The 14,937-nt window shown below is 40.8% G+C and overlaps 1 protein-coding gene across 9 annotated transcripts in view; it reads right to left on the bottom strand.

Moving 5' to 3' along the window:
• map7d3 (MAP7 domain containing 3) overlaps nucleotides 1–14,937 on the bottom strand; it is a 33,217-nt gene that overhangs the window by 3,524 nt on the left and 14,756 nt on the right. For 4 of the 9 annotated variants that reach the window (XM_042492742.1, XM_042492747.1, XM_042492744.1 and 1 more), the window contains 10 exons: nucleotides 13,239–13,364; nucleotides 10,665–10,804; nucleotides 7,505–7,635; nucleotides 7,152–7,372; nucleotides 2,885–3,014; nucleotides 2,421–2,706; nucleotides 2,236–2,289; nucleotides 2,074–2,155; nucleotides 1,676–1,856; nucleotides 64–347 (listed from right to left, as the gene is read on the bottom strand). In XM_042492742.1, the coding sequence (XP_042348676.1) occupies nucleotides 64–347; nucleotides 1,676–1,856; nucleotides 2,074–2,155; nucleotides 2,236–2,289; nucleotides 2,421–2,706; nucleotides 2,885–3,014; nucleotides 7,152–7,372; nucleotides 7,505–7,635; nucleotides 10,665–10,804; nucleotides 13,239–13,364 (1,635 nt within the window). The remainder of the gene's footprint in view (nucleotides 1–63; nucleotides 348–1,675; nucleotides 1,857–2,073; nucleotides 2,156–2,235; nucleotides 2,290–2,420; nucleotides 2,707–2,884; nucleotides 3,015–7,151; nucleotides 7,373–7,504; nucleotides 7,636–10,664; nucleotides 10,805–13,238; nucleotides 13,365–14,937) is intronic. The other 5 variants (XM_042492745.1, XM_042492749.1, XM_042492746.1 and 2 more) reach the window with 3 other exon arrangements.

Below are 14,937 nucleotides of genomic sequence, written 5' to 3'. Positions count from 1 at the left end.
AAATGTTTAAAAAGACTGTGTCAGAGCTTCCTTATAGATGAATAAGTGTAAGTGACTCCTCACCTGACAGGGCTTCTATGGGTTGATTGGAGGAATGCAGGGTAACAGGGGTCCCCTTGTCCTCGAAAGCTACCCTGGTCCCGTCTGTGCTCCCGTCACAGTTGATTAAGACCTGGTTACAGTCCTCTGCCTCGATGAGGGGCCGAGTCTTGGAGTGGACGTTGAGGTCAATGAGTTCCTCAAAGCTCCACTGGTTTGATTTACCATTGAGACCTGAGACCAAGCCCACCTTGGCAGAGTCATTCAGGAACTCTGAGCCCTCAACGAGGCGGCCCTTAGGGACTGGACTGGAGAGGCGAGGGGGGGGGGAGAAGTAGTTGGGAGCTGTTAATTATGTGATTTGGGTTCAACACAGCTTTGTCACAGAGTAAAAGATGGAGAAGTGAATGCTTGATGACAGAGGGGAATCCAGTCAATTAAAAGATCAGGCTGGTGTTCTTCTGTATATTTCAACCAACAAAAATATTCAAAAAGGCCAAAACTAAACAATGTGTTCATTCATCGAAGCCCCAACTAATCTGTTCTGGAGACGAAGAAAACCCTTTAAGTTACAATCTTCGTTTTTCTTCGATGGCACCTACGGTAATTAGCGGTACTTGCAACATTTCTTGGCAGACTAATGGCCAATCTCTCACGCATTACATGGAGCAAAGATATCACCATTTTATTGAATCTATCAAACCGCATTGAGACCCCTGCTTTTTCATGCTTAAATGGTATTTATGTCTTGTTTAGTGAAGTGTAATCTGCGTAGCTGTTTGGATCACACACATATCTCTCTGTATATGTGTTTTGAACTGATTAACCATATCTACATCGATTGATCAAGGTTTCCAGTCTGTCTGTGAGCTTTCCTGTTTTGCTTCAGGCAGAATTCCCTCAATCGATCCGGTCGGCAGGACATAAAATCAATGACTCAATATATAAAACACTTGTGAATTTTTCTCCCATGGAGCCAACTTCACAGGATGTTTACACGTCACTCACGCATCGCGTATATAACGCTTCCGGTGGGGATTTGAGGATTTAACCGTGGATTGAGAATTTATTTCTAATAGCTCATTTTATAAATCCTGCAGCTGGAAAGGTGAAAGCGTTATAACAGTACAGACGGTGTGTGTGCACACACACGTTTGTATGTATCAGTGTGTGTGAAATGGAATATTAATGACTGTGTGCTGCTTGTGACTTTTCCCACGAATGCTGCCACAGACACCCCGTTAGTAATACTGCAATACTGCAAATCCAACAGCATTCATCAGTGGCTCACTTACGTCATTCAGCAAAAAATAGTGACTTAATGTAATAAATGAAAGATTATTAATTTAAAAATAAGTATACACAAGTATACGATTTCCTTTATTTAAGTTAGTGATCAGCAAGTTATTTCCTAAAGCGGCTGAACCCTGTCATATTTTAACAAATTATAAAACAAGCTAACGTGACAACATTGGTCCTTTTCTGGAGTTTACGTACAGCTGTTGGCCTGTGGGAAACCAATATATTTTAACCCTTTCTGGGGGGTTGTCCAGAGTACGCACTTTTCGCATTTAGCGATTACAATTCTATAAGAACCACTCTGAACAGTTTCTGTGAAATGTTTCATTATCTTTACCTTACTGCCTGAGTCTCATCTGTGCTCATGCCATTGTTATTCTCCTTGTCGTCTGTCTCTGGTTTTCCATTCATGCTGCCCAGAGGCTCATGTCGCTGAGCCAGCGGCTCACCAGAGGACAGACCGCACTCTTCTTTGTCATCCTCCACGGTGATGTCATCCATCTGGCCTTCGATTTTAACTGAGGAAACAGAATTGGATGAAATGATTTGTAGGTCATGCTGAGAATTGTGGAAATTCACACAAAACATTGATGTAAAGTATATGCAAACAAACAGAGAGGAGAGGACACACCTTCAGTCTCAGTCATACAATACCATATTCAAAAAAGCAGCGATGCAAAAAAACCTTCATGCATTCTGATATCCTGAACCTGCCATCAGGAGGAGAACACTTACTCTTGGGTTCACAGTTTGTCTGGTCGTCTCCTTCCTCTCCGTCCTCTCCGTCCTCTGGTTTATAGTCATCTCCAGCTTCTCTCTACACAGGAGACACAAACATGTCAACACACTCCGCAGTGCAGACCATGTTCTCTGCAGGCTGAATAAATGTGAGCTCACCTTCAAGTCATTTTGGTCCCCTTTTCTTGTTCTCTTCATTATCTCTTCAATTCTCTGAAATGGGAAATATCTGTAAATAATTTGTTTCAAATTACTTAAAACATTATGTGGCAGTTTTAGTCAGGGCTCTCAGAGGAGAGAGCAGCACAAAGAGAGGATTCTTTCCTTCATCACTTCATTCGTACCTTCTTCCTCTCCATTCGTTCTTGTTGGTTCTGTTGCATGATGCGGTCTCTCTCCTGACGGACTCTCTCTGCCTCCTCCAGGGCCTTGGCCTCAGCCTCTTCCCGTTCCTTCTGCAGCTCAGCCTGTTTCACTGCCTCCTCTTCCGCCATTCTAACCCGCTCCTCCTCTGCTAAGCGAGCATCTTCCTCCTCTTTGATTTTCCTCTCCTCCGCGAGTCTCTTCTCCTCCTCCAGGCGTTTGAGTCGAGCCTCCTCTGCTAAACGCATCTCTTCTTCCTTTCTCACCCTGGGAGTCAAAAGAAACAACAGCAGATGTCTTGAAAGCAAACTCATAAATATATACAGGTAAATTCTAAAGTGGACAAAAAAACTGTTTTACTGGTTACTAGTGATCTTTATCATTATTTTGCTGTAATACCCAAAATGATGACAAAATGAAAAAAACATCAGATTAACAGTCTCACTTCTCTTCTTCCTCTCTCTGTATCCTGAGCTGCTCCTCTCTCTCCTTCTGCTCTCGCATCAGTCTGCGATTCTCCGCCAGGATCTTGGCTGCTTCAGCGGCCGAGTTGGTGCCCGCTGAGGCTTTAGAGTCTGACAGGTGGGAAGAAAAATACAGAAAATACGTTTAGCACTTTATGGCACCCTGTCACCCATTTCTCAGTGTAGCGCTGACCCAAGGCTACAGCATCTTACTTCACAGGACGCAGTGACTGGAAGATAAATGATGAGAGGAGAGGAAGCAAGTCTGGTGGAGGAGGAGGTTAGCAGTGACAGAGAAAGACAGAAACATAACACAGAGGCAAGATGCCTGAGTGAGTTGGTGATTTTCACATGATCATCTCTGTGCTCCTTGAAAGACCTCTGTGAATACAGTCACATATAGTACACCGTCACTGGGTAATGTGATAATAATACATACCATGTGATGTGATAGAATAAATGTGTCTATCATCAGAGATTTAGCCATTTCAATTATATCATAGCATTTATCCCTTTATTATCTCCGAAGCCTCCTTCCCAAAAAGACAAAAAATAACAACTGACACCCACTAACATCTGGCTTTGTCTTCACTGGGAAAAGGTTCTAATAAGCTTAAATCAGCAGCGATGGAAATGTTACGAAAAAACTAAAAAGTAACAAAAGAAGAAAAAACCATAACATTTTCACTGGCCTCCATGCAGCTATCTTCCGTTTACTGTAACACATCAATTTAAAAAACAAACAAAACAAATGCCTGAAATGCATACTCCTTCACAAGCAATGGGGAATGGGAAAGGAGTCTATTGCCTATTTTTTGTGGTTTTGCTATATTTACATAAGCTGCATTTACAGGTTTATGTTGCCGCACATATTAGTGTATTACGTGCTTGTAGACAATGTTACTGACTGATGAGCATGAGTGTAACATGGAAGCATTGTGATTTCAATCTAATTTTGAATCAAAGTCAGGTATTTCAGATGGTTAGTGAATCAAAAATAAAGATCCCCTTCTAATTATTTTATCCCTAACAAGCTTTGCAACTGATTTCCTATGTAACGTATCCCAAAAATAAATTTGTACAATATCAAATTGCATGTACAGTGACAAAGTATTTTACCTTTCATTACAATGCATTTCACTTTTAAGCCATTTTCACTGGAGTATTAAACAATGACTGAGCTATTTTTTCTTGCTGAGCATGCTTCTCTCCAGGAGATGGCAGCAACAACAGCCCAGATCTGTAACAGGATGTGACTCCAGCTGGAACTTAATAGGTCTCCTGCTCCACTGAGATTTAATGCAAACTGAGCTGCTGCCACGTCGGTTTGCAGCACACAAATACACTCACAGACACACCCACATGCACGCACATACACACACAAGATTCTGCATATGATCTATTAAAACAGATGATAATACTCAAGCCAAACCTATTATCTTCAAACCGAGCTGACTGCTCCTTGAAGCAGTATTAATTATTGATCACAGAGGAAGTATTCTTTTTCTGCTCAAAGTCAGAGTCGGGTGCTGCTGTAAGCATCGCTAATAACATGAGAGACAAGCAGTGCTCCAATACTATGGTTCACATGTAAGTGAGCTAATACTGAGAAGAAATAAAACAATATTCTTGTCTTTTTTGCACCTGAGACATTTTGTTACCAAAGGAGCGCTTTCTGCAAATTCAACAATATATTAATACAGAAACCAGCCTTCTGCAATTTATCTTCTATTAACTTGCTGTTTCTACTCTCTATTTAATTACGTTTGCATTACCTTATTTCATAATCATGAAAGTAAAGTATAAATGGGACAGATGTTTGGAGTAGGGCTGTTGGGAGAAATCTCAGGAGTCTAATATAACATTAAAAGAGTGAAAAAAATGTATGCTAATCTAATGCTGAAATGATTAATGAATGATTAATGAATACAAATGTGTATTGTTTTATTTATTACTTTATTATTGTGTTGACAGCCTGTCCTAATAGAAACCGACTATTGTGTCGCATCGGATGCTTTCTGTCCACACATTGCATCCCTTCAGCCAGCTGCCACCTTATTTAGGTTTTTATAATGAAAGTGTAATCTACTGTGTTTTCTCTGTAATTGTACAGGTCTGGTGGACCGCCGCACTGACCGGAACCCCTAACACTTTATTTGGGGCAGCACAGTGGTGCAGTGGTTAGCACTATCACCCACAGCAAGACGGTTCCAGGTTTTGTATCTGGCTTTTTCTCCACAGTGTGGGTTAGATTAGTGACTATAAATTGCCCATAGCTGTGAATGTAAGCTTGAATGGTTGTTTGTCTCTATGTGTCAGTCTTGTGATACTGTGACGAAACTTGTGACTTGACACTCCTTGTAATTAATTTAATTAGAAATAATTATTGGCTAAATTTGAGCATAATATTATATGAGTATTTTAAATTCTAAAATTCTAAAAGAGGTTCTAGGTGGTGCTGTGCAATTAATCGAATTTTGATTTCAATTTCAACTTCGGCTCCCAACAATAAAAAAAAACAATGTAATCGAGAAAAAAACTATTATTTTACCACATTCTGTTTTGCAAGTGTACTCTTATTTTGTCCTGTGCCCTGAATGCCACATGCATGCGCATTTTCGCCCCTTCTTCCCTCAGCCTAAGCTTGACACTTGCAGCCAATACTACCGGCGAGGCTAGTTGTATCGGCACGAGGAAAGATGACAGAAGAAGAGAAACAGCGTTTGGTGAGCAAATTAGGCAGAACAAATTTTGTTGTGTGGGAACACTTTGGATATGAGGCATCTGATGTGGAGCAAAAAAAGAATAAAATTCAAGATTATCTACATGGTGGTGTCTGCACCACATGACAACACGTCAAATCTTTTTAATCATCTTAAGTTTAAACACAAAGTGGCCTATGACCAAATAATAAAAAATCCCCATCGACATCCACCGCAATGCAGTCATCAGTTAAGGACACATTATACAAAGCAACTCAATAGGAATTATATTATGGAATTAAAGGAAGCTCAATGGGCAACGTATAATGGGACATTAAAGTTCAACTGTTTCTAGAAGTTTTTTTTATATTCAATAATTCTAAACATGTTAACACAGTCAATGAGTAATCATGGCAATTAATCGTGACTTAAATATTGACCAAAATAATCGTGATTATGATTTTTGCCATAATCAAGCAGCCTTGGGATCAAAGACAGCCTGGGATAAAATTCTGACTTTGTCAGAAATTTGGGATGACCATCAAACTGTGTGACAGTTGTTAAGGCCTACATCTACTAAAAAAATCAATCGAAACGCAACTAGAAAAGACAGGCTAATCAGCTTGATACTGCTAAATGCTAACAGAGATGAAAAATACTTGGAGCTCTCGTTGCAAAATTGGCACGCCAATTTGGTCTCTTTTCCCCAGCCATGACTGCGTCCACATTCTCCCCCTCTTCTTCAGGCTTCTTAACACATAAATGCCACCATAGTCAGGGCTTGATTCATGATTGTTTACATTTTTCTCTTGGCACTACAGCTTCATAGATGGATGACACATGCTGATGACGTTTTGTTCTTGCGTATTGATGTTGATGGATGTATACATTCAATTTTAATAAATCCATGTCGCGCAGTGTGGCTTGCACTAAACTTATAAGAGTGCTTAAATTGGGGCGCCCAGGGGTCAGTGGATAGAACAGGCGCCCCATGTAGAGGTTGTGTCCTTGCCTCAGCGGCTGCAGGTTCAATTCCAGCCTCAGCCCTTTGCTGCATATCAACCCCTCTCTCCCCCTTTCATGCTAAACTTTCCTATCAATTAAAGGCATAAAAGCCCCAAAAAATAATCTAAAAAAGAAGAAAAAAGATTGCTAAAATCTCAGTCTGCAGAAGGCTTAAGGGGAGGATGACCAGCAGAAACAACCAAATACTCATAGGTGATGGAACTAGATGTACTTCAGTAAAATGTCAAGAAATTCCTTTGATCTTTTCTGGGAGTGTACGTAGGTGTGGACCTGCATGGCTAAGAAATTCAGTTTTTCATACATTAGACGAGAAAGGTTTAAGCTTGCCTCACTGTGTCACTTTCTGGAAGGGACAGCATGTCTCGATGCACCAGTGCAAACATCCTGGTTGCCAGAATAACACAGAATAACAATCAGCCTCAGCAAATATTGGTTCTGTCTAACTAAAATCTGTCAGCTGACCACGGCTTTGATGTCTGCCTTTATATGGGCCTGTTTTCCATCAGTGAGAATCACTCACCATCTTTCTCTTTGGTCTTGCTGGAATCAGAGGACTGTGGAGACATAGCCTGGACAGGACACAGGTCCTTGGGCTTGGAGTCCCTCTTTCGCAAAGTGGGGGGCCCTGTTGGAGTGAGAGCTGGTTTCTGGATAGGTGGAGGTTTCGTGGCTGTAGGCTGGGGGGATGGGGGACGCTGTTTCATTGCACCCGGTGAGGGTGGGCGTGTGCGGGGACTTTGCCTGTGAGAACAAAGTGTGAATTGTTACTTTACAATGAAATCAAGTTGATGGTTGCATCCAAACTCTTAAAAAACTTGAAATAAAATATCATCAAATCATATGAACTGTATTAGAGAATGCCTGTAGTCTTACTTGGATGCTGTTGGGGATGGGGTCCTCTTTGGGGCTGGATTGGGGGCTGGGGATGGTGAACGGTTGCGCCCCAGGGTGGTAGATGGGGAGGCAGGACGTTGGCCTCCAGGTGATGTAAACGGCTTGTCCTTCTGTAGTTCCACAGAGATGGGACAGAAGTGAGGAAGTCATTCAAACAATCACTGAACAAGGCTCATACTAACACCTCACAAGTTATCCTTACAAACACCTTCACCTTTACTGTCAGAGTTAATTTAGACATTGTGTCATTGACAAAAGCTGTAAATCATCAATATTAAGTTGTTTAAAAGAATCAGTCCGCAAACATAACGATTAAGGGGCGCCCACAGCAAGAACTAAAACTATAACAATAACGATAAATATGTTTTAAAAATTGTTCTAACTCAGGTGGATCACACAGTCCATACCACAACTGTAACAACACTGGAGAACAATATTGGTGTGATCACTTTCGGAGTGATTTGATAAACTATAGAAACACTGACAGCTAATCAAAATCCATGTGTGCCCCTTGGTTGGCAAGCAGTGCCCTGTTCAACTGAATTGTCTTTTAAGTTGGAAAGAATTGGGAGTTTGTGTCAGGAAAACAAACCTCAAAAGGAAATATACACGCAAATAAGAGACTGATTGTAATAGAGTAACTGTGACTTAAATACAAATAAACTGTTTTCCTTTTTTATTTTAATCTGCTTTCATTGGCATTTCAAACAGTGACACAATGCTGGTGCAAAGGAACCATGGGTCGGGTTTTAATTCATCTATTTTTAATGCTCATGTGTTATGTTTGGACAGAGGGCGAAGTAAGGTCAACCATGTGACACTCAGACAGGCACAGATACACAGTACTGCCCCTTCCTTAGGACTGTAGTACCGAATTCTACACAAGAAAAAAATAGATACAATGCATTTTATGTATCTAAATTTATATAAGATATTGATTTTATAATAATCTGTAATAGCTCTGGTCATACAGCCTGACCAGTATTCTCTTGGGGGGGGTGAGAAGGAAAAGCAAACAGGACAGTAAACAAGCAATTGGTGTACAGTTTCATAACAGGGACAACAAGGCTTTCATTTCCTATTAATGTCAATATAGCACTCGATCACAACAGTATACAGACACAGTGTCGTTGTGCAAAGGAGTGGCCCAGAAGTAATCTCAAAGATACACACAGCAGTAACTTCACCATAACGACCCTAAATCTGCTTTAATGCCTTTTCATAAGTAAGAAACCGAAAGAAAAACTGTGAAAGCCCCTTTCACATATGCACTGCAAACCTGAGATTTTCTAGACATCACCTGGAAGAGCTGTGTCTCAGAACGTAAATGTCTGGATGTGTTGGATCGCACATTTAACTGACTTTATGCTGCAGGCTGCACAGCACAAATGTAATGTCCAGTTGAGCCCATGCTTGAATAAAATAGGATATTGTCCAGGAAATTAACAGAGAGTGAGTGGGCTTGCCATGTTGATGACATTTTTGTCATGAAGCTTGCGCAAAACCAGACAAAAACAGATATCCAAGGTTGAAGAAGAAAAGTCATTTACACGAAGGCAGCAATAAAAATGTGTAACCAGAGCAATGACAAAATCTGACTACCAAGGACCAAGCCAAATTCATCAGACTAATTCAAAGAACGGCAAGAGATTCGTTTGTTTATGATTAAATTATGAACCGGCTACGCAACCCTGGTGTAATCCACGTCATGTCTTGCCTTCTAAATGCTCTAACCACGTGTCACCCCTCACCTAAACCGGTATTTCAAGTGGGTGAGAACACTTCGACAATCCCATGCCGTGTACTACATGTGTGAGAGTCAGTGTCTGGAATTCATATATGAAAACAAATTGTTTGTTTTTTTTGCACCATTAGTTTTCTTATACCTTATAAGCATTTGTTAAAAGCAATGTACTCGCTGTATGCAGGAAGCGTAACTCAGCTGACTTGACACAATTCGACCAAAGGGTCTCGCAAAGCTATAGTGACATGAGCGCATTTCAGTTATCACCACACCAATCTGTGCATGTGGAGAAGACAATGAAATGGTGAGGAAAGTCAAAGGCTTTAACATTAGGCCCCAGCGTTAGGGTGTGGCCTGCTTTGCATGGCCTGATCTGTCCATAATCAGGCCACTGTGGATCCCTTTGTCTCATGCTACCACAATGAGGCCCTTCACAGCCACAGAGGCTCAGGAGCAGAGCCAGGTTATGAGAGGGAGAGAGTGAGGCACTATGGGCCACCAAGTGAGAACATCTGAGACATCACTTAGAAGTAGCAGTAAATTAGATAACATTTTAGCAAGTTATGAACATGTTTATATTCCGAGCGACCAGCAAAGGTCAGAGAACAGCTGGAAGAACAACATTTCCCTATGGTTAGCATCCTGCATGAGTACTTTGACAGGCAAATGTAGCTGGATACGTGCATATAAATCAGAGTCTTTGGTACCATGCGCTTATATCTCTGAGCAATGTCGTTTCAAAGTAGGAATGAATAAACATGCTGTCACAACATAAGAAATCTGCGTGCCTAGAAAAGGTGTCCCTGTCTTCCAGTGCTACCAACATTAAATCGAGTGTCCAATACTAAGATGTTTTTAAAGTCCATGCATATTTTCCAGGTCAAATTTGATGACTTTCCCATGGAAATAAAACCACACTATTGTTGGTAGTTAAAAGGCATAACAAGGTTTTACAAACACAGTACTACTTCCCAGCAACTACCACAACTGCATATTATTCTTTCTTTTGTTTTTGAATACATAGTGAATTTCTACAACTACTGTCCACACGTACCAACTTCAACATGTATGCTGAGTATCTGTACTGGCAAAGCCATTTTTTAACCACATTTTTTACAATTTTTGGACAAATTATAATTTATAATTGCAAGTATGTATAAAGGTGCGAAGCAAATTTTCTGTATTGTGCAAAGGTAGGTTTTCTCTAGGAATATGGGGATTAGATTCGGTTCGGATAGTCTACATTTTCCAAGTGAGTAAGTGCAAGTATAAAGAAAAAGCATTAGGTTCAGTGCTTTTTTTCTAATACAAAAAATATATTTTTTTATACATTTTAAGACTTTTAAAGGACCTGCCAGTGGTGCTAGTAACATAATCATGAAGAGTTGTTCTCACCAGTGAAGGGTCGAGGGCTCCATCAGCAGACACAGATGTGGTCATGCCGCTCTTCTGTCGGTCAATGCTGCGGCTGCGCACGGGCCCCCGCGGTGGGTGCAGGGGACTGGCAGAGGCTGAGCGAGGACACAGGTGACACTCTGGTAAAGGAAACAGTCATCGCAGGCCAGAGGAGCACAACCAATGGGAAGCGTGATTAGCGGCCGAGTTGGGCAGCAAAGCAGCAAAGAGCGAAAGGAATGAAAAACCAGAGTGAAAGGGAAAGGGAGAGGGGAAGTGGGACAGAAAGAGAGAGAGGAAGGGAGAGCAAATGATGGTTGAAAGGAATGCAGGACAGTGTTTTTGTGAGGGGAGAAGAGCACAAAAAAAAAAAAAAGCGTTTTGTTAGATAAAGCACTTTAGGCGGGCAACAAGCTTAATTTCTGGAAGCTTTGATTGGGCTGGAGATTCAGAAGACATGAGGAGCAGAGAGCAACAATCTCACAAAAAAACCCAAATGTCAACAGGTGCAAAACCTTTTGGACACAACACAAACAAACCTGAACACCAAGCACCACAGCGCACCACACCACAGCACAGCACAGCACAGCACAGACTACACAAAACCTACCACCAACAAAGTACAACAAACACTGCAAACACACAGATTTATTAGTAAACTTAACGTACAATGAGTGTTGACAATGTCGTTTGTTGTGTTTGGTTATAGTGACTAAAAAATTTGAGTAGTTTGCAATATTTCAGTCCTTCCTGCAATCATAATGTAACGCTACAGACTCCAGACCAGACACTGAATATAAAATTTGCTGTGGCTCCAGGATTAGACCTGTCACGATAATTACATTATCATGTTAATGGGGTCAAATGATCTAGGTCATGTCTCCATAGATCATATGATATTGCCCTTGAGTTTATTTTTCTGTTTGTTTACATAAAGTCATCATCTTTTAGCCAACATTATGCCAGAATAGTTTCACATTTCCATTCCAATGTCTGAATATTCTTCAAAGCTACAAGTTCATTGCTGAGGGTGTACTTGTATTATTATGCTGTTATACTGTTATCATATCAGAGGCATAAAACGGTCTTAAAATGGCAATTGTAACATTGCAATAATATCCGGGACAATATATCAAATGAAAGTAGTTATCCTTACAGGCCTATCCAGGGCAAATCCCCCTCTGGCACAAAAGTTGCCAGACAATTTCTAAAGAATTCAACACAAAAGTTCAACACATTTAAGTGCCGCCTGGTCAAGGGGAGTAAAGACTGATGTCCAAAGGCAATGAGTTTGCTGTGTCAGGTTGAGGGATTAGCCATGATAATCCCGAGACCTCTAGAACTCTCTCTGCCACCATTTGTGTCCCAGCCTGGACACAAATGTGTTTCATAATTCATCCTGACTGCATCCTGAGCTGATATGACTGTGAAATTTACCCATGAGCTGCTGCTGCGCTGCTGCTGCTGCTGCTGCTGCTGCTGCTGCTGCTGATAAGGCAGATGTGTCATGTTTCTACTGGGGCCATACTTAGCAGAAGATCTATAGCTGCTAATGGGTTTGTAATGGCCGGTCAATAAACACCACAGCCTAAAACCGACATGGGGAATGCGGTTGCAGCTTTGAAATGAGTCGGTGCTTTACAGTATGGTTCTTTCTATTTTAGAAAGTAGTCAACAAGATGCAGTATTCATTAGGAGATTTATAAGGTGTTGAGTCTGGAACTATGTATATCCTCAATGTGCTGCAGATTACTCCCATCGTAAAATATCACACAAAGAAAGACTTCATTTAAACTTTAAGGTATGCAAATCATCCAGAGAGACATTAAAACTTAACCCAGATGTCTTCAGAGCATATTTTACTACAAAACCTCTGATCCAAATCTAGAGCCAGGGTGGAACGTACTTAATTTGACAACTGTGACTTCAAGACCATATAATTTATGGAAGTGTCAGTGATTTCTATTCCAGCAACGTGTACTGGAGCACCCAGCACTGTCGTCTCACTACCAGAACACATGCAACAGCACAACAGTCTCATTCTGACGTAACAGGAACCAACAGGTAAGCAGCTTAGAGTAAATCTCCCAGCATGGACCCTGAGGCTCCTCAGATACAGAGAAATGCTCCCAGCCAAGTCAGCCCTGCTCAGCTCAGCTCAGCACACAACAGCCAATTGTGTCAGATCTGAGAGCGCATGTGAGCTGGACCCGTGTGTGTGTCAATATTTACTGAGTAACTATGCTCTCTCACATGAATGTACTTTACTGCAAATAATTACTGTACATATATAGTATAACCAGCTGATCGTTACAATAGTGGCTTTTAGACACTGGGAGCTGTGCTGCGACTTCTGTAATTCCACCATCACCGCCAAGACAGCTGCATTCACTTTGTGAGGGTGCTCCAAAAGAATGAGGGTCTGCAGCAGAGCACTGGAATATGAGCTCAATTCTAGTTAAGTGATAATAGGAGTTACTAGGCTGAGTTTCTAATGATTAAATGAGGGTAAGTAGGGAGGACCACAGTCTGTGTCTAGCCATCCTTCCTCTCTGTCAGGGTCTCCTGGGTTACCTGGAGCATTTGTTCCTTCAGCGGACAGGGCAGCGGCGCTCTTGCTCCTAGCTAGAGAGGCCTGGGTGGGGGTGAGCAGGCGACTAAGGACTCCTCCGTCCACAGTGCTGGCCGGTGGCCTGCGAGCTACATGGCCGAAAAATCACCCGAAAAATAGAGGAGAAAAAAGAGGCCAAGAAGGAAAAAGTGGATGAGAATGGGGGATGAAGGCAAAAGGGGAAGAGGAGTGATCAATGAAGTTTAGAAAGGTCACCATGTGATTTACCCAGCAGGAGAGAATTAACATAAACAACCAAAGGTGAGGTCTCAATAATCTTACATGGCCTCCTTATCAGCTGTCTTTATCTTGTTAATTTTCAGTGATATTCAATAAAAGAAGGATCATAAGTAAGAGACAATGAGGAAAGGATGCCATGGAAGAGAGCTGAGACAGACCAAAGACTGATTGTCTGGTAACTGAAGATCAGTAAAAACAGTAGTTAAAGTAGACAGTGAGGTCAAATCAATGGTCCTTTGGGGTAGAGAGAGATGTGCTGATGGGAAAAAATAATCCATTAGTGAACTTCAAAGTTGCCAGAGGAATACTACTGGGTAGGAGGATGAGAAGTGCAACAAACCTAAAAGTGACAGGTAAGGGTGCTACGACTGATCAGTCACTGATTGTTATCGGCCGATATTTGTTCTAAATATCAAGAATATCTGTTTATCAATACATATAGTTTCTGAATATTTAATTAAAAAATGGTTTCTATACTCATTTTACATAATATCAAGACTGGTACCAGCTGCGCTTTCTCTATTATTTGTTAGTGCTTACTGCAATCATACTGTTGCTCTGTGCTACAAAACAAGTAAAAAATATGAAAAGTCATCATATTACAGCCTAAATATAATAATCTTTCATCTTTAATAATCTAAAAAAGCCACATTTTATGTACTCTATGTCAATTTCTCCCTGTAGTATCAAAAAATTGAATAGCATAACAATTTTTTTAAGGTGTTGATTGTATTGAGGTTAGAAAATCCAGTATCAAGGCAACACTAGTGTGTGATTGTGTGTTGGTCATCGTTTCAAGTACTGATTTTATGTGGGAGACTTGAACCTGTAGCAGAATAAGTTAAGATTCAACCTGTGTTTTTCATCAGATAATGAGAAGAAAATCAAAAGTGTAATAAGTCTGACTAAAATGACAAAATAAACTGTACTTATTTTAAAACACAGGAAACCTAATTTGTTAAGTTGCTATGGTTTAAGCTGTGTCTCTAAGAGAAAGGGTGAAGTGAGTAGCACATTAAAAAATCATGATACTATATCATCCGATTATAATACTTAACACACAATGTTGCTAACAATAGTTAAATAATTAATGCTACAATATAAATAGAAGGCCTCATATAGACCTTGTGATCAGTATCGGCTGATAAACTTCCAGTGATCGAAAAAACCCCAAAAATCCTGATCGAAGCACCCTTAGTGACAGGGCGAGTGACTGTGACCAGGCAAGAGCTCTTTAGCTTCTGCTGTGCAAACTTTTCTACGGTTAAAATACAGATGGTGTCAAATTTGATTAATTAAAAGAGGCTGACTACAGTGGTTAGTACTGACAACTCAGTATACAAAGAAAGCACTATGGTAAAACAGGATTTCACAGCAAAAACAAAGAGCTCTTGCACCCATGAAATGAAAGAATTAACAATT

Source organism: Plectropomus leopardus, chromosome 9, assembly GCF_008729295.1.
Source record: "Plectropomus leopardus isolate mb chromosome 9, YSFRI_Pleo_2.0, whole genome shotgun sequence".
Lineage (NCBI taxonomy): Eukaryota > Metazoa > Chordata > Actinopteri > Perciformes > Serranidae > Plectropomus > Plectropomus leopardus.
The sequence above is the reverse complement of the archived record's forward strand: the minus strand, read 5'-3'. Positions and strand labels throughout refer to the sequence as shown.